This window comes from Oncorhynchus nerka, linkage group LG15 (assembly GCF_034236695.1).
Source record: "Oncorhynchus nerka isolate Pitt River linkage group LG15, Oner_Uvic_2.0, whole genome shotgun sequence".
NCBI classification, from domain to species: domain Eukaryota; kingdom Metazoa; phylum Chordata; class Actinopteri; order Salmoniformes; family Salmonidae; genus Oncorhynchus; species Oncorhynchus nerka.
The window spans coordinates 84818342-84838242 of NC_088410.1; the positions used below are offsets into that span (position 1 = coordinate 84818342).

Below are 19901 nucleotides of genomic sequence, written 5' to 3' on the forward strand. Positions count from 1 at the left end.
TCGTGGAAGTCTACTCTCTCCTCTCAAATCACTGGATGACTGCGTGCAGCTTGTAGATTACGCAGCAATTTCAACAAAGGACACCGGGCGGACACCTGGTAAATGTAGTCTCTTATGGCCAATCTTCCAATGATATGCCTACAAATACGTCACAATGCTGCAGACACCTTGGAGAAATGATAGAAAGGGCAGGCTCATTCCTGGCGCATTCACAGCCATTTAAGGAGACATTGGCAAACAGAGCCTCAAATCCTGCTCATTTCCTGTTTGAAGTTTCATCTTGGTTTCGCCTGTAGCATCAGTTCTGGGGCACTCACAGAGAATATCTTTGCAGTTTTGGAAACGTCAGTGTTTTCTTTCCAAAGCTGTCAATTATATGCATAGTCGAGCATCTTTTTGTGACAAAATATTGAGCTTAAAACGGGCACGTTTTTTTATCCAATAATGAAATAGCGCCCCCATAGGTTGAAGAGGTTAAGGAAAGAAATTCCACAAATTAGCTTTTAACAAGGCACACTTGTTAGTTGAAATGCATTCCAGGGGACAACCTCATGAAGTTGGTTGAGAGAATGCTAAGAATGTGCATAGCTGTCATCAAGGCAAAGGTTGGCTACTTTGAAGAATCATCTCAAATATAACATATGTTATGATTTTTTTTAACACCTTTTTTGGTTACTGCATGATTCCATGTGTTATTTAATAGTTTTGATGTCTTCTTATTCTACAATTTAGAAAATAGTAAAAATAAAGAAAAACCGTTGAATGAGTAGATGTCCAAACTTTTGAATGGTTCTACTTATGACTGGTACACAGGAAAATCACATTTTTGACTGCACTGGCCTTTAACTGGTAGGGAATGCTAAGTGTACTGCATATTCCATGTTGTGTATCTAATCTAGACTGAGATGGGGAAACCAGAGAACGTGATGTTGACATGCGTACTGTAAGGAGGGAAAGCCAGCTTCCTTTTTGATTGAAGGTATAACAGTTAAACAGTGCTTCTGGTGAAATCATCACACGGTCATCATGGCCTTTGTTTAGAGACCGAATAGTTGGAGCTTAGTTTCATAGCAGTTGTAGCTTACAATATGGACACACACACACTTGACTTGCCAGGCTTCGCTATGATGCAGTGTATTTGTGAATAATTTAAGAACTCTTGAAATAGTTTTTTTCCACCCCCCCTCCCCCATCGAGTCTCATGGGGGTGTGTGGAGAAATGCAGAAACTCCCATCCCAAGGGTTTGTGCTTAGATTTTTTGCTTAATTAAAAGAAACGTCTCTCTACCGGGACAGTGATTTTTAGTCTACCAGGAGCTCTAGTTGAACCCCTAAAACAGTTGCTATGATCATAACACAGAGTTCAGGCAGCTCACCTTCAGATGTCCTCAGACGTTTCTCTGTCTGTTACTCTCAGCCTTTTACACTGAAGACGACAACACCAAATATACCAACAATGGAATTGGGCTACAGAGCTGAGAGTATAATGGGATTTACTTCAGACATATATTATTATGGGATGTCTATCTCTGGTTGGTTGCACTGTGAATTATTCTCCCTCTGAGGGAAATGCTAATCGACGCCCAAGCTTTGAAAATATAAAACATATTTGCTCAACATTGTATTGTTGTTGCAGTGTTTCAAAATAAAATCCAGAATGGTCCTTTAGATGACAGTAGTACTGTGACTGGAGTATGGTGCACCTCATTGTATGGATTACATTAGACACAGGTTGTTGAAACCGTACCTCTCCTCTTCTGTTGTCCAGACTGGCAATTTAAAAATATATATTGAAATGATTTCTCTCTGCTTAGGAAGAATTTTAAAAGTCCTGATCTCACTTTCCCTTGGCAATTGAGATCTTATCAGGATTAATATGAAATATTTCAAATCATGTGTTGCATGTGGCTTCAGGGAGGAACACCATTGAAAAATGAATTAAATGGGGCTGAATACAGAGCTAAATAATGCAGCTGCAGCCCCAGAGCCAGCAGGTCTATTCTCTCCTTGATTAGCCGGGCTCAGATCTGGGCAGAAAGCCAACGCGTTGCTCCAGCTCCCAGCCCAGCTACAGTTGGCTACCTACACTACCTGAGACTGAGGAAGCACTGCTTCAGGAGTAGCTTAGCATTTCACCAGCCACTGTCTAACCATGGAGCATCACAGACAAGGAGAAGCCTCGCCACACAACACAGCTCCCTCCAATATAAAACAAAGCCACACACACACTTACCACACACCACTGTTTACTCTTGGATTGTCTTTTAATAGCATTTGTTAAAGCCCTATTGTGTCAGTCCCAAAGAAAAGCCTCCGATTCCTTTACCCTTTGTCTGGAGATATGAATCCCTCATGTCCAACGCTAACGTTCCTGTGGGTATCAGGCCAGGCAGGGCATTGTGTGTTCTTTACTGTGGTCCCTCTCTCCACAGGGCTCCTACTGGGCCATCGACACCAACCCAAAGGAGGACGCCCTGCCCACACGGCCAAAGAAGAGGCCGCGGTCCGGAGAGCGGGTGAGTCCTCCAGACACGCCACATCCTCCCCTGAAGCTTTGTGTTTTACACATGTAGATACCCTCTCTTAAACAATGCCATCGCCAGTAATGATGAGTGCGCTCATGTGGAGAATTGGGTAACCATATCATACAAAGTCTTCACATACAGCTATTCTTTATGTTCAATCTCTCGCCGATAGACCTCTGCCTCTCTCTCCTGTATACTGTCTCACTCACACGCACGCAGTAGGAGTTTCTCCTCCCTTTATGTAACTCTGGATGAGTCTGTCTTGTAGCAGGCTCCTCATTAATAAGCTGTGCCCCAGGCTGCTGTTACTTACATACATTGCATTCTGCAGTCTTTTTTATTTTTTTTACAAACATCAATTAATGTGCACTGGCTGTTCATTCTGAGCGGGAGCTTTTGTCTTTAATTATGTATGAGTCATGTCCAGTGTAACGCACAGCCTCACTGGTTTAGTAAACTGCCCAGATTGACCTGGCTCTGAGGCATCCATCCATCTCTTCCTGGCTGCTGTGGTCGGCAGTCTGTCCCGCTACAAGACATACAGACACAAAGAGCCACTCACTCAGTTAACCAGCCACGTGTATGTCTGTGGTTCTAAGATGGGGAGGGAGAGGTGCACATCCTATTCTATACAGTACCTACACCTGTGTGTTTGTGTGTAAATGAGTTTAAATATAGTCATTGGTGTGTAATTCTAAAGCAAAACAAATGCACAGAATTCACGCACTATTCTCCCACCCTCAGGTTTGTGCATGTATGTTGTTAGTATGACACATGCACACCATCCTCCCGTACTACAGATGGGACTGTTGGCCTACAAGGCATCCCATTAAGTCTCAGACATTTAGAAAATTGTGACTTTGTGAAATCTCATTTATGTTTATCGTGAATTAAAATTGGTATTGTTGCCAGCCAATCCTCTTATAGTAAGCAGTTTTGGCAGACAGGCGTGGTGGAGTTATCTCCCCCAGCGGAGCGCCCGCGACTCGCAGAGAGCAATGGGGGCTCTTCTCTTCATCTCCTCAGGAAATATTTCAAATGTGACCTAAATAAAGGTGTTGCTTCTTTTGTTATTTATAAATGGTCCTGATGTACTTTACATACTAGAGACCTGCATTCCTCCCTCTTGCCTGGAAGGAAAACTAGCTTCCCAACAAACACGGCAACATATGAGTGTTAAAACCTATGCCTTCGTACTTATGGCTTGAGGTTATGTATTATTCTTAGAATTAGTTAAGAGTGAATATTTTAGTGGTCCTATATTTGATAATTAGGTCAAAGTAATACTTTTTCCTCCCTCCCTCCCCCAGGCTTCCACACCGTACACCCTGGAGTCGGAGTCTTTGGGAATGGACTGTATGATCTCTGGAAGTGCTTCTCCAACTCTGGCAATCAACACTGTGACTAACAAGGTAACTACCCAGCATGCACCTGCACACACTGCACCACCCTGACCCCTCCTTCCTCCCTCTGCCCGCCCACCCACCCACAGCTTGTTCCTCACTGAGAGCAGCACTCAACCGGGATATACACACACACACACACACACACACACACACACACACACACACACACACACACACACACACACACACAGCGTCACAACAACAGGGGATTACTCATTCTGTTCAATAAGATATTGATGTTGAGTATGGTATTTGAGTTGAGTATTGTGATGATAACCCTGGTATTGGTATTGAAATCAAAAATCTGGTGTCATGGGGCGGCAGGGTAGCCTAGTGGTTAGAGCGTTGGACTAGTAACTGGAAGGTTGCAAGTTCAAACCCCCGAACTGACAAGGTACAAATCTGTCGTTCTGCCCCTGAACAGGCAGTTAACCCACTGTTCCTAGGCCGTCATTGAAAATAAGAATTTGTTCTTAACTGACTTGCCTAGTTAAATAAAGGTTAACATTTTTTTTATAATAATAATTTTAAAAATGACAACACTACTGTACACACACCTGAAAGTTCATGGAAGATGCCCAGTGGTCTGGTCTGTCCATGAGATGTGGTTGGGTTGCCTAGCCTGACGACTCACACTAAAGTCCTCATTGAAGTCGTTTGTGGTGACGAGGGGTGTTGTACTAAACAAAGTAATCCATTTGATCGTCTCTAACAAATCAAGAGTATCAAGGTCAAACTGCCGCTTTATCCTTGCTTCTTCTGGACCAATCACACATCCCCGAATGTGTTCACATTCGGTGAGGGGTCAGGCAAGTACTTAGATCCAGATTCGTTGTGGAGAAGAAACTAACGTCTACGGGCGTGCCGTAGCGTTTGGCTGGAGGAGTCTGGGTAGCCTGGCGAGACAGTACTGTGTTGCCAGGCTAGTACTGTGTTGCCGTATAACCCTCACTGCAGAGAAAGAGCGGGAGAAGCCACAGGGACTGCAAGCTGTTGGCGTTGAATACGCTGTTCACTCTGAAATTGAAATAGGCTTTTTAACCTTAAGCCCTCTCCTCTGGGCCCAGTGGGGGCAGCTCTCTGGAGTAACCTGCAAGAGTTGCTCATTCATTTACTGCAGTGGGCATAAAGAAAATACTGTTTTTTATATAAACTGGGGGAGGGGGGTGCTTTGGGGAAGAGTACTTGAGGGTGGGATGTGTGAGAAGAGGAGGGTGTGTGTGGTCTTGCTCTTCTACCCTCGTGGGGACCTGAAGTCCCCACAAGGATAGTAAAACGAGGACAATTCTCCCTCGTTGGGACGTTTCCCACATCCCGACAAGAACAAAGGCTATTTTGGGGTTTAGGTTTTGGGCTTAGGGAAAATAGGATTTTGAAAGGAAATACATTTTAGGGCCTCACTAGGATAGAACCGCGTGTCTGTGCAGTAAGAGGGAGTGGTGTGGGTCTGCCCGTTCGGTAGGAGGACTGTCTTTGGCGTGTGAGACGGGCTAGGCTGAGCCCCTATAAAACACACACCTCTTCCCTGCTCTCATCTCAACAAATAATCACTTGCCATCGATTTGCTGTGAAAATTGAGGTTTCAAACCTCAGTTGGCCATTTAACACGGACATCCTCCATAGATAACAACAGTTTGATTTCACACATAAGAATCATGGAAAACAAAACACCAAAAATTCTGAACATCCCTGCTTCAGGCAAGGTTACAGCAGGGCTGTGTTTGTGTCTTTTGTTCTCCTGATTGTAACTGTTGCTATGATAAAGTGGAGAAGCAGCAGCAGATCTGAGCCCTACTCCTGAGAGAGCTTGTTTCTCACTGTGTTACACTGTAAACATACAACTGGCCACGCCTCTTTTGGTGCACTGTGCCAAACCACAGGAATTCCCTCTTTCTCTCCCTCTTTCTCGCTCTCTATTTTCCATCTCTCATGTTCCTGCCTTCTCTGAGAGGCCAATGGGAGACTGTGTCAGGACTACAGAACCAGTGAGAATCCAAACACGGTCTGTTAGACGTGCCTCAAGTCTCCCCTGCCTTTCTCTCTCTCTCACACACACGCACGCACGCGTTTTAAAACATTTTTCTCTGGTCTATTCTGAGGTAGCTGTTTGCAGTGGTTGTGAATGAGACAGAAGTCTGGCACTAGAGCGTGATAAAGGAAGGGGGATTGTAGGAAGAAGTGTGTTTACTGAGGAGAAGTCTGCCGTTGCTTTTCTTTCTCCCTCTTAAATCCTGTGAGCAGGGATTCTGCTGAACCCTGGCAGGCATTGTTAAAGACATCTGGGTGAATCTCGCTTTGATTTCATAATCCAAGTCTCATGCTCCAGATTAGAGTCTTATGTAAAAGACACACCTGGCTTTTTACTTAATTTACTGCTAAGAATAGAACACACACTAACTCCTGCTAGTTGCTAGCACCAAATAGGCATCAGGATTTACTGTGGCAGGAGCTCCTGCCTGTGTGAGCATGCTTGTCTTTGTGGGACTGGATGACTTTGCGTGTGTGTGAGAGACATGATGACTGAGTTTTGGTCGAGTGGGCGTCTTGACTCTGGGGTCTGTGTAAACCACAGAGCAGTGAGGTCTGGATATCATCACACTGGATGAGGGGAGTAAAAATAGATTGGTGGTTTAAGGCTAAAACCCGCTCATTACATGTAACATTTATATTTCTACAGCGTGCTGTTTGATTAGCATTGTAGTGCTGATTTTCAGACGTGCCTAAGCCCTCAGTCTTAGCTGCTCATTGATTTCCTCCTTCACGCTAATGAACACTGGAGCCAAGCCCACACTGAGTGGTGGAAGGCAAGAGTCGACTAATTAGCTTGGCTTTCATCCCCTTCCCCCACCACACATTCACTACAACACTGGATCCAACACACTCTCCTCTGACTTATTAAAGCGTCATTCTCTGGCTGAGTGAGAGCCCACAATGACACACTACTGGGGGAGAGTGCTGTGTGTCAGGATTAGTGCTTCGGATTTCAGTTTTGATGCTCTTTTTCAACATTAAATGCATTATGAAATAATGACAAATTATTTTAGTGGAAATTCCAAAGCCAAAAATAGTGAATTGCCAAAACATTGAAAACACTCTTGTCTTTGTCAGTTCCACATTGGGTAGACATTAATAGAAAAAGAGGACATTACTATGAAATAATATTTCAGTTGTGTGTATTACTTGGTTTTTATTTTATGGCTTTATTATTTTTCATTCTTTAAAGCCATATCTTCTCTTCTAAGGCAGCTAGCCAGACAAACAAACCTCTAACGTTCTCTGTGCTCCCCACACTGTACTGTCTTTGAGTCATCCTATTTAGCTAGGCTAGCTTGCTAGCTAGTAGCTGCTTATGTATGCTTCATAGCTGTCTGACAATCATTTGACTAGTTCTTCAAAGTATATATGGCATACTTTCAAGACCGCTTATGAGCAACTACTCCAACTATCAATCGGGTAGAGCTACCTCAAGAACTGTCTCTATCCCTCTCATTATTGTGTTGTGTACATTCTCATGTGGTCTGTGTCGGCTAGCCGTCCTACCCGGGAAGAACAGACACAAATCAAATCAAATCAAATTTTATTTGTCACATACACATGGTTAGCAGATGTTAATGCGAGTGTAGCGAAATGCTTGTGCTTCTAGTTCCGACAATGCAGTGATAACCAACAAGTAATCTAACTAACAATTCCAAAACTACTGTCTTATACACAATGTAAGGGGATAAAGAATATGTACATAAGGATCTATGAATGAGTGATGGTACAGAGCAGCATACAGTAGATGGTATCGAGTACAGTATATACATATGAGATGAGTATGTAGACAAAGTAAACAAAGTGGCATAGTTAAAGTGGCTAGTGATACATGTATTACATAAGGATGCAGTCGATGATGTAGAGTACAGTATATACGTATGCATATGAGATGAATAATGTAGGGTAAGTAACATTATATAAGGTAGCATTGTTTAAAGTGGCTAGTGATATATTTACATCATGGATTCTGTTCATCGTAGTTAATTACCACGTTTCTACGCTGAACTAGGTCATACATTTGCCTAATGAAATCTACAACTCCCTTCAGCCCAGCATCCCAGAGAGTTCTTGACTAAATGTATCTTATGAGTGATTTGGTTTCTCTCTAGAGAAAAATAACGAATTGTGGGACGCTGGGCTGAAGGGAGTTGTAGTTTTTCATTAGGCAAATAGTCTACCTATTTCAGCGCAGAAACGTGGTAATTAGCTACTATGGAATTCAAGTAATTGAACTGACATTTGTCAATTAGTTGTTTAATAACCCCCCACCCCTCAAAACAATTGGGGTAAATTGCTCAGCACTAGTCAGTGGCTGTACTCAGACTGCCTATATAACAGTAACAGGGCAGCAGCCAGATCTGGGTTCAAATGGTATGTTCTCTTTCAAACACTGAACGGATGATTAAGCTTGACGGATTTACCGGGTTTTCACTTTTGTGATTATTCCATTGGTTCCATTGTGCCAGGCAAGCTCAATCAAGCACAAGTACTATTTGAGCTCAGATCTGGAGGTCAGTCAGGCCTAGACTTCTCTCTGGCCTCAGAATGCAGAGCAGCCTTCATGTCCTGCTGCTGCTGTGTGTTGGACTGGGAGAGAGGGTGCAGGCAGGACCACAGCCACTCAGCCTGATGAGCAGAGAGCCCTGACCGGACACTGGGCAAGACTGAGCACACAGCACCAGCACCATCCAGGCTGTTAGTGCTGCTGCCAATCCCTGCCCTGTCACACACACCAGCCAGTAGCATCGCTCGCATAGCTGCCATTCCACACATTCTTTCCGTTTCACAAAATGGAAAAAAATGAATGCACGTCTATTCTCTCCGGATCTCATTATATTCATCGCCAGATTGTTTCTACCACCAGTGCTACTTAATAGCAGTCTGTTGTGTGACACCACAATACACAATTTTTTTCTTTAGCAAAGCCTTTTCAGATGATAATAATGAAGATGGTCGCGTTGCAGTGCTCTGGTTGCTTGCATTGCTGTATTGAAAGGTCAGGGTCTCAGTTGAATTGAAGACCTTTGTTGTCCCAAACCGATTTGCGCTCTGTGAGCAGATTGGTCTGACACGGCCAGTAGTGTGACCTTTAGTTGTTTTTTTTTATTAAAAAAGGGACACCCTCCCTTACATTCCCAGAGAGAAGAGCCTTTACCTGGACACTTATTCAGAAGGAGCCCCTGTGGCTCGGGTAGCTGTGGAGCTTCAGAAAATATGTTCCTGGCCAGCCACCCTGTTAGTCCAAAAAAAAAGCACTCTGATAACATCCAGTACACAAATGCTTTGCATACACACACAGGTATTGAATTCCTAGACACACAACCACACGCACACAAACCAAATTCAGTTTGTTACAGAACAAAACCCATCCCCAGCCATTATTTGGGCAAATGGTGATTCACCATCAGAATGATAATGATTGTAAATGGCATGCAGTTATTCGTCAAACCCTGTTGGTGTATTTCTAGGTTGTGTGATGTGCGGTATGCAAGAAAAGCTAACACAGCCTCTTCTTATTTCAGGTGGCATTATACAACCCAGACCAGGATGGGAGTGACAGCCCAAGAAGCAGCCTTAACAACAGCCTGTCTGACCAGAGTCTGGCCTCCGTCAATTTAAACAGTGTGGGCAGCGTGCACAGCTACACACCGGTAAGAGCTCACACTGCTGCAACCTCTAACCACAGTATTACAGCTATACACACTGCTAAACACCAAGCAACACAAACAACTACAGGATCCCAGTTCTTAAACATTTAGAACCGCGATTATCAGCTGGTGGGTTGCGGGAGGTTTTGAATGGGATGTGATTGAGTAAAAAATATATATCATTTATTTTTATTAAATATACTCCATTCTGAACTTAAACGACTAAAACCAGGTATAATGTGTGTAGAAATTATAATGAACCTATATTTTAAAATAATTGAACCTTCTGAAGTAAAATAGTTCAATCATATTATTTTCCAAAAATATTTATTAGCAGCACTATTTATTGGATTTGGTTGATTTTATCGTCTCAAACCAGTAAGCTTGAAAGTTCAGACACACTGGTAGGATTGTCAAACGTTTGCCTGAGTTCACACAGCAAAGTTAAAATACTCCAAACCATAAGGTATCAATAGTGTTGTTTGGTAATTGCATATCCACTCGTATTGCTAATGTTGTATTTTATTTTTTTACTTGTTGATACTTGTCTAATGGCTACAGCTAGATAACTACCTAGCAAGATGACGAAGAAACAATTTAATTCACTCTCCATAATCTTATACTGTCAGTGCCAGACCATAGCCAAATGTTTAGCTAGATAGCTCAAGTTGGCATATTCTCTAACTAGCACTACCTAGCTAAGGACACTGCACTAACTCGGCAGCTGTTTCATGGAAATGAGCTAATCCGTTGTGATTCAATTATGTCAATACTAGCTACAGTGGTTAGATAGTATGTAGTGTTGTGTGCATTGTCTGTGCACTTAGCTTGCTTCCATCCCATAGCCTACATTACATATGAAGTGTGACTGGTTGATCCGTGGATGTACAGAGAAAATGCCCTCTTCTTTTTTCCTTTTTTTCTTTGCTCCCATAATCTCACTGCCGATGGGTACTTGCCAGAACAAAAGTGGTACCTGCTGCGTGCCGATCCGGCAGTGACGAACCTGCTGATTATACTTGTAGAATCGCAATCCTTGCCGATGGCCAACAACTTGACTTTGAGCCAATCAGAGATCACGAACCCCCACGCGGGGTCTGCCCGCAGCAGGTACCTATCGGTAGTCTATTGCCAGTGAGATTCTGTGTATTTCAAGCTTAACTTTCTTCATCAAGAATATGGGTGAAATATAATTAAAAAGGTGGGACTGTTGTTCCATTGTACTTTAATTAGTACATTTACTAGCAATATAGAGAAGGAGAAAAAAAATCCAGATTGCATTTTGGTAACAAAATGCGAATATCGGATTGAGACAGACAACCTTGTTCAATTTCGGTCCTAAGGCAAAACCAGTTGAAAACCATTGATTTTTAGAACATGCATGTCAATCTCTAACCACAGTGCCTCAGCTATACATCAGCTAAAACCAAACAAGCACCACAAATAACTGTCACTGTATCACATTTAGACATACAGGAATTTAGGCAGTGCATGCCAATCTCTTATCACAGTAGATAGCTGTAACCCTGGAACTTAAACAGTGTATCAGCTCCACTCTGAGGGCAGTGCCCCAGGCCAGTTAATTACTGTATATCTCATATGATCCGGGAGACCCAGGAGTTTCCCTTCAGAAGAGCTATAGACAGTGAGAGACTAAAGAGGTCGGGGGGTTGGTGCTCTAGCGCAGAATATCAGGGGGGGTTGAGGGAAAGTGAGAGTTGTACACGCTCTTGGAGAGCAGACAAAGAGAGCTGCTGCCTGTGATGCCTTCCCACCAGAGATGCCCCCTTCTTTGGTGGGGTCCTCCTGCTTCCCAGGGTGCTATTGCTCCAGGCTCTCTGTATCGATCCGTTCAGACTGATGGTTGTCCCTCCAGTGCTGCTGCTGAGAGCAGACTGTTTCTTACTGCCTCACTTCAGCCAGGCAGACTCAGACTGGATTCTATAGCAAGGCAATCTATACTATAGCCCACCAGTATGTCTGCAAAGCCCTTTGCTGTGTTAAAGAATGTGTACTCTAACAGCAAGACTACTTTAAGTGATAGCTCCATTATTAGTGTCCTTCACGTGTTAAACCTGGTGTGGCTTGAAAGCTACCTCTGTGATGCTGCAATAAATTATATATACTGTTCTTAAACATCTAGTCTACTTCATGTAAATGCAAGGTACCGCCTCAGTTATAGAATAGTGATTTCTCCATATGTGTTTTTCTCATCATTAACGTTATTAGACGGTCTTGTTAGAGGGCAACATTGCCTGCACTCTTATACACCATTGGATAAAATTGACCCTCACACTACTGTACATGGGTAAAATGATTGCTTATTTGTACAAGGCTTTGGTGTTTTTGTTTTAAATACATTTTGCAGGCCATCTATTGTATTGGCTTTGTGTTGATTTTGGTTTCTCTTTTAATACTTTTTGAGAAGGATGCAAGCAGTGATCAAGGCATGTAGTTGATGTTTAGTTTGAGGAGTGACCACTTTACACACCAGATATTTAGCTGCTTATACATGTTCAATATGGACTAAACAGGACTAAAATATAAGCCTTGATCTGTTGCACAAAAAAATGTACTGAACAAAAATATAAACGCATTATGCAACTATTTTAACGGGTTTACTGAGTTTCAGTTCTTTATACAAATCAGTCAAATGACTGGGAAGGAGCGCAAGCCATGGGTGGGGCCTGGGAGGGCAAAAGGGCTTTATTACAGACAGAAATACTCCTCGGTTTCATCAGCTGTCCGGGTGGCTGGTCTCAGACGATCCTACAGGTGAAGAAGCCGGATGTGGAGGTCCTGGGCTGGCGTAGTTACACATGGTCAGCGGTTGGACATGCTGCCAAATTTTCTAAAACTACATTGGAGGTGGCTTATGGTAGAGAAATTAACATTTAATTCTCTGGTGGACATTCCTGCAGTCAGAATCCCAATTGCACGCTGCTTCAAAACTTGAGACGTCTCTGGCATTGTGTTGTGACAAAGCTGCACATTTTATTGTCCCCAGCACAGTGCACCTGTGTAATGATCATGCTGTTTAATCAGCTTCTTGATATGCCACACCTGTCAGGTGGATGGATTATATTGGCAAAGGGAAATGCTCACTAACAGGAATATTAACAAATTTGTGCACAAAATGAGATTTGCTTTTTGTGCAGATGGAACATTTCTGGCATCTTTTATTTTAGCTCTTGCAAAATTGGACAAAACCTTTACATGTTGTTTATTTTTGTTCAGTGTAGAAAAATGTTTTGCATGAAATGTTTGTGGCTCTCTTGTTCTCCAGCAGGTCCATGTGCAGATATCCATTGATGTCTCTGAAACGTATGTTTCCCAGTCAAGAGTCAGTGTTGGATGGTGTAGTCGGTGCTCTTCACCAGTGAAAGTTGTAGTCTGTGTTTGACTGTGGTAATAGGTTTGTACTGTAGTTAGTATGTTAGACGGAGGTGTGTACCGCTAGGTTGTACTGCATGACGGAACACAGCTGTCAGTGTTAGGTGTAGAGTAGATGTAATTCACTGCTCAAATCTCTCATTATCTCTCCTCTCTTTCTACTTCTCTCTCTCCTCCTCCATCCCTAGGTGACTAACCACCCAGAGCCGGTGTCTCAGTCGATGAGCCTCCAGCAGCCCCTCCAGCCCCAGTACAACATGCCAGAGAGGGACAAGCAGCTCCTCTTCTCCGACTTTGAAGATCTCAGTGCCTCCTTCCGCAGCCTTTACAAGTCTGTCTTTGGGCAGTCCTTCAGCCAACAGGGTGAGTGCTCGTCAAGAGGGCAGGATGACGCATACCAGGTAGTGGGGCTGGGCGATATGGCCAAAATCTCATATCCCGACAAAGGTCATTTCATATCCTGATGATGATACAAATCACGATATAGCACCTATTTTTTTGTTATATAGTTTATATAAAATTACCACATAAAGACCTATTTCTTATTACATTTTGAATTAAACTCAACAAATAAAAAGGTACTTTCTCATTTTATTTAGAACCTTTGTGCAAATTTTCAATTAAGCATGTAACAAAATATAAAATATTAATGTATAAAATCTAAAGAGGTAAATGGAAAACACTTCAACTATAGTTGCAAACAAAATAAACATAGGCCTAAAATATATATTTATTTATTTTTGACGGATTGCCTGTTTTGCATGTTATTTTGGTTTTAAGACGTGTCACATATGAATGTGCATTTGGTACCTTGGGTTGAGTGTTAGGACCAACTCACGAAACCCCCGTTTCTGGACCGTGTAAATTAGGGCCATGTAGGTGGTAAAAGAGGTTAGTGGTGTTTGAGCCTGTTGTCAGGACCGTGTAGGTGGTAAGAGGTTAGTGGTGTTTGAGCCTGTTGTCGGGACCGTGTAGGTGGTAAGAGGTTAGTGGTGTTTGAGCCTGTTGTCTGGACCGTGTAGGTGGTAGAGGTTAGTGGTGTTTGAGCCAGTTGTCGGGACAGTGTAGGTGGTAGAGGTTAGTGGTGTTTGAGCCTGTTGTCGGGACCGTGTAGGTGGTAAAAGAGGTTAGTGGTGTTTGAGCCTGTTGTCGGGACCGTGTAGGTGGTAAAAGAGGTTAGTGGTGTTTGAGCCAGTTGTCGGGACCGTGTAGGTGGTAAAAGAGGTTAGTGGTGTTTGAGCCTGTTGTCGGGACCGTGTAGGTGGTAGAGGTTAGTGGTGTTTGAGCCAGTTGTCGGGACAGTGTAGGTGGTAGAGGTTAGTGGTGTTTGAGCCTGTTGTCTGGACCGTGTAGGTGGTAAAAGAGGTTAGTGGTGTTTGAGCCTGTTGTCGGGACCGTGTAGGTGGTAGAGGTTAGTGGTGTTTGAGCCTGTTGTCTGGACCGTGTAGGTGGTAAAAGAGGTTAGTGGTGTTTGAGCCTGTTGTCGGGACCGTGTAGGTGGTAAAAGAGGTTAGTGGTGTTTGAGCCTGTTGTCGGGACCGTGTAGGTGGTAGAGGTTAGTGGTGTTTGAGCCTGTTGTCGGGACCGTGTAGGTGGTAAAAGAGGTTAGTGGTGTTTGAGCCTGTTGTCGGGACCGTGTAGGTGGTAAAAGAGGTTAGTGGTGTTTGAGCCTGTTGTCGGGACCGTGTAGGTGGTAAAAGAGGTTAGTGGTGTTTGAGCCTGTTGTCGGGACAGTGTAGGTGGTAAAAGAGGTTAGTGGTGTTTGAGCCTGTTGTCGGGACCGTGTAGGTGGTAGAGGTTAGTGGTGTTTGAGCCAGTTGTCGGGACAGTGTAGGTGGTAGAGGTTAGTGGTGTTTGAGCCTGTTGTCTGGACCGTGTAGGTGGTAAAAGAGGTTAGTGGTGTTTGAGCCTGTTGTCGGGACCGTGTAGGTGGTAGAGGTTAGTGGTGTTTGAGCCTGTTGTCTGGACCGTGTAGGTGGTAAAAGAGGTTAGTGGTGTTTGAGCCTGTTGTCGGGACCGTGTAGGTGGTAAAAGAGGTTAGTGGTGTTTGAGCCTGTTGTCGGGACCGTGTAGGTGGTAGAGGTTAGTGGTGTTTGAGCCTGTTGTCGGGACCGTGTAGGTGGTAAAAGAGGTTAGTGGTGTTTGAGCCTGTTGTCGGGACCGTGTAGGTGGTAAAAGAGGTTAGTGGTGTTTGAGCCTGTTGTCGGGACCGTGTAGGTGGTAAAAGAGGTTAGTGGTGTTTGAGCCTGTTGTCGGGACAGTGTAGGTGGTAAAAGAGGTTAGTGGTGTTTGAGCCTGTTGTCGGGACCGTGTAGGTGGTAAAAGAGGTTAGTGGTGTTTGAGCCTGTTGTCAGGACAGTGTAGGTGGTAAAAGAGGTTAGTGGTGTTTGAGCCTGTTGTCGGGACCGTGTAGGTGGTAAAAGAGGTTAGTGGTGTTTGAGCCTATTGTCGGGACAGTGTAGGTGGTAAAAGAGGTTAGTGGTGTTTGAGCCTGTTGTCGGGACAGTGTAGGTGGTAAAAGAGGTTAGTGGTGTTTGAGCCTGTTGTCGGGACCGTGTAGGTGGTAGAGGTTAGTGGTGTTTGAGCCAGTTGTCGGGACAGTGTAGGTGGTAGAGGTTAGTGGTGTTTGAGCCTGTTGTCTGGACCATGTAGGTGGTAAAAGAGGTTAGTGGTGTTTGAGCCTGTTGTCGGGACCGTGTAGGTGGTAAAAGAGGTTAGTGGTGTTTGAGCCTGTTGTCAGGACCGTGTAGGTGGTAAGAGGTTAGTGGTGTTTGAGCCTGTTGTCGGGACCGTGTAGGTGGTAAGAGGTTAGTGGTGTTTGAGCCTGTTGTCGGGACAGTGTAGGTGGTAAAAGAGGTTAGTGGTGTTTGAGCCTGTTGTCAGGACAGTGTAGGTGGTAAAAGAGGTTAGTGGTGTTTGAGCCTGTTGTCAGGACCGTGTAGGTGGTAGAGGTTAGTGGTGTTTGAGCCTGTTGTCGGGACAGTGTAGGTGGTAGAGGTTAGTGGTGTTTGAGCCTGTTGTCGGGACCGTGTAGGTGGTAAAAGAGGTTAGTGGTGTTTGAGCCTGTTGTCAGGACAGTGTAGGTGGTAAAAGAGGTTAGTGGTGTTTGAGCCTGTTGTCAGGACAGTGTAGGTGGTAAAAGAGGTTAGTGGTGTTTGAGCCTGTTGTCGGGACCGTGTAGGTGGTAAAAGAGGTTAGTGGTGTTTGAGCCTGTTGTCGGGACCGTGTAGGTGGTAAAAGAGGTTAGTGGTGTTTGAGCCTGTTGTCGGGACCGTGTAGGTGGTAAAAGAGGTTAGTGGTGTTTGAGCCTGTTGTCGGGACCGTGTAGGTGGTAAAAGAGGTTAGTGGTGTTTGAGCCTGTTGTCAGGACCGTGTAGGTGGTAAAAGAGGTTAGTGGTGTTTGAGCCTGTTGTCGGGACCGTGTAGGTGGTAAAAGAGGTTAGTGGTGTTTGAGCCTGTTGTCGGGACCGTGTAGGTGGTAAAAGAGGTTAGTGGTGTTTGAGTCTGTTGTCGGGACCGTGTAGGTGGTAAAAGAGGTTAGTGGTGTTTGAGCCTGTTGTCGTGGCCTGCGGCATATTTTGCAGTGGACGGTTTTCTGGTCCATGTCAGACTTTTCATACCTAAACCCACGTCCATGAGACCGAAGTAGCCCCTCTTTTAGGTACGAGCTCTGTGCTCTGTGTCACGTTCACTCTCCCTGTTTGTTTGTGTTGCATATTTCCTTCCACGCGACTCGTGAGGAAGAATGCAAAGCGTCGTCCAATTAACGAAAATATTGCCGTAAAGAGTGTGATTTGCGACACAACGATATAAACGATAGACGTTTTTCTATCGTCACACGATATATATGGTCATATCGCCCAGCCCCACCGGGTAGTGTTAGTAAACTCATGCAGAACATGCCAGGATTATTATATGGGTGTTATACATCTAACAGCTGGTCGAAGGAGAGTGGAATTGGTCCGAATTAGGTTTAGTGATTTCAATGAGTCATTTAATAGACAGTAACCGTAGTGGAAATATAGGGGGTGTTTTCATGGTCTACTGTGTGCTAAAGCCTCTGGCCTCATTCCCAATGCTAAGCATAAAAGAGAGTCGGCAAGTTCATAGCAGAATAATGCAGTGGACTTTCATTATATGGGATGAAACATGTTAATCCTTACTCTGTTAATCCTTATATCTTTAGGACGATATATATATATATATATATACACACACACACACTTCATATGATTGCAGCATCAAACCTGATAAAGGCCTATTGCACAGAGTCAGATCAAGTGTAGCTCTCCAAAACATGGCAGCCCTTTAGAACGTAATGCTTTTTGTTTGTAATCTGATTGACTGAAGAACAAAAAGCACTTGACAAGTGGGTTATGGGTAAAAGCAGACAATGCTTTTCCTTGTATAGCCTACTTTCACAAATCTAATGCATTTCATGCTAATGTTTTCAGTGTTCCTCTCCTTTAATCTATCATCTAAGTTTCATTAGTTTAAAGTTGTTCCCTTTTTATGTGCATAAAAGTGAAATCTCTTAGTCAGACAAGCCCTTGCAATTAAAAAGTGTAAATAAGCGAGCGAGAGGATTTCACACCATGGTGCTGTAGACAGTGAGCTAATTCACCGGCTTTGATAATAGGTAATGAGCTCGCATTATTATTCTGGGGCTGCGCGCTAATTGCTTTCTGTATTTCCCTGGTTGGACAATGGGCTTTCTGTGCCGATAAGAGATCCACCTTTGTCACCGCTGCAGTAAGTGTTCTGGGGCGAGGGGCTGGAGTAAGTGTTCTGGGGCGAGGGGCTGGAGTTAGTGTTCTGGGGCGAGGGGCTGGAGTTAGTGTTCTGGGGCGAGGGGCTGGAGTTAGTGTTCTGGGGCGAGGGCTGGAGTAAGTGTTCTGGGGCGAGGGCTGGAGTTAGTGTTCTGGGGCGAGGGGCTGGAGTAAGTGTTCTGGGGCGAGGGCTGGAGTAAGTGTTCTGGGGCGAGGGGCTGGAGTAAGTGTTCTGGGGCGAGGGGCTGGAGTTAGTGTTCTGGGGCGAGGGGTTGGAGTTAGTGTTCTGGGGCGAGGGGCTGGAGTAAGTGTTCTGGGGCGAGGGGCTGGAGTTTCTGGGGCGAGGGGCTGTTGTTCTGGGGCGAGGGGCTGGAGTTAGTGTTCTGGGGCGAGGGGCTGGAGTTAGTGTTCTGGGGCGAGGGGCTGGAGTTAGTGTTCTGGGGCGAGGGGCTGGAGTTAGTGTTCTGGGGCGAGGGGCTGGAGTTAGTGTTCTGGGGCGAGGGGCTGGAGTTAGTGTTCTGGGGCGAGGGGCTGGAGTTAGTGTTCTGGGGCGAGGGGCTGGAGTAAGTGTTCTGGGGCGAGGGGCTGGAGTCAACTCTAAAAGCACTCCAGTAAAATAGGTTTACTGTGGCAAAGCTGATATTCTAGCGGTTAAGAGCGTTGGGCCAGTAATTGAAGTGAAGCTGGTTCAAAACCCCAAGCCGACTAGGTAAAAAATATGCCGATGTGCCTTTGAGCAAGGCACTTTAACTGTAATTGCTGGCGTAAGTCGTGCCGATAAGAGATCCACCTTTGTCACCACTTCAGTAAGTGTTCTGAGGCAGTGGCGAAGGCAACTCTAAATGACTAACATGTAAATGGACAGGCCTCTTAAGAACCACTCCTCTACACGATGGCTGTTGGGTGTGCAGATGTTCGTGCTCCAGTCGTGCTTGTTTAGAGAACAGTGCTGCTGCACAATGACAAATGTGAAAAGAAACACAGGATGCAGAAGAAAGGCTCAGACTCTCTAGTGCTGCTGAGACATTCCTTTAGCTCGTTCAAAATGGCAGCTGTTTAGTCTCAATGTAACATCAGTTTATTTTACATTGTATGTTTATATCAAATAGTGATTCAATTCTCTAAGCAGAGAGGACTAATAACGACTGTGTTTTGTGTGTGTGTGTGTGTGTGTGTGTGTGTGTGTATGGACTTCCAGGTTTGATGGGCATGCCAACGGAATCGTCCCAACACACCTCCTGCTCCTATCAGCACTCACCCAGTGGCACCATTAGCACCCAGAACAGCCTGACAAACAACCACTCCAGCAGCGGTGGCCAGGTGCCTCTGTCCCACCCTCCCCAGCTCCCTGGCCAGAACGCCCACCCCGGCCATGGCTCGCCCCACACACAGCACATCTCCCAGCACGGCCCACACAACCAACATGGCCAGCACAACCAACACAGCCAGCACCAGCACCCCCATCACCCTGCACACTCCCAGCATGGTCCGCACCCATCACAGCACACGCCGCACCCCTCCCAACACACACAGCACACCCAGCACCCCTCCCAACACTCACAGCAGCACGGCCAGCACCCCTCCCAGCAGCAGCATCAGACTCTGGCTCACCAGCCCCATCCTGCCCAGCAACAGATGGCCTGCAACACGGGTAAGACCCGCCTCTCTCTTCTACACCGATGTCTCTCACACACACAAACACACACATTCAGATACACTCAGGGATAACCCTCCAAGACACAGCTGGACATTTGTTCTGTATAAGTACCAAGACCTGCTTTGGGACAAAGGACAGTAAATCACCATCTGATTTATGCTGTTTGCTGTAATGAGAACAAAGCAAATCCTGCATCCATACACCAGACAGTACCTCTGGAGCACAGCAACCTTTTCAGAGGGAACTGGCTCCTACCGGTGGCCAAAGTAGAGTACTGTTGCAGGAAATGTAGAGACTCATGGATTCCTCCAGCCTCTAAAAATTAGTCTGTGCTCCATCTGTGTTTACAGGTCTGCCCTCTGACTGGTACCCAAATCTGGACGCACTGAAAGAGAGCTGCCGTATTGCCAGCAGTTATAACTGGGCTGATGTCGACCTCTCACCTTTTCAAGGTGTGGCCATGAAGG

The 19901-nt window shown here is 45.0% G+C and overlaps 1 protein-coding gene across 3 annotated transcripts in view; it reads left to right on the forward strand.

Annotated features, from left to right (window-relative positions):
• The window catches only part of LOC115117564 (forkhead box protein J3-like), a 197720-nt gene that overhangs the window by 171855 nt on the left and 5964 nt on the right, over positions 1–19901 (forward strand). For all 3 annotated transcript variants that reach the window (XM_065001977.1, XM_065001979.1, XM_065001978.1), the window contains exons 4-9: positions 2433–2516; positions 3836–3937; positions 9490–9618; positions 13197–13371; positions 18976–19428; positions 19785–19886. In XM_065001977.1, coding sequence (XP_064858049.1) covers positions 2433–2516; positions 3836–3937; positions 9490–9618; positions 13197–13371; positions 18976–19428; positions 19785–19886 — 1045 coding nt within the window. The remainder of the gene's footprint in view (positions 1–2432; positions 2517–3835; positions 3938–9489; positions 9619–13196; positions 13372–18975; positions 19429–19784; positions 19887–19901) is intronic.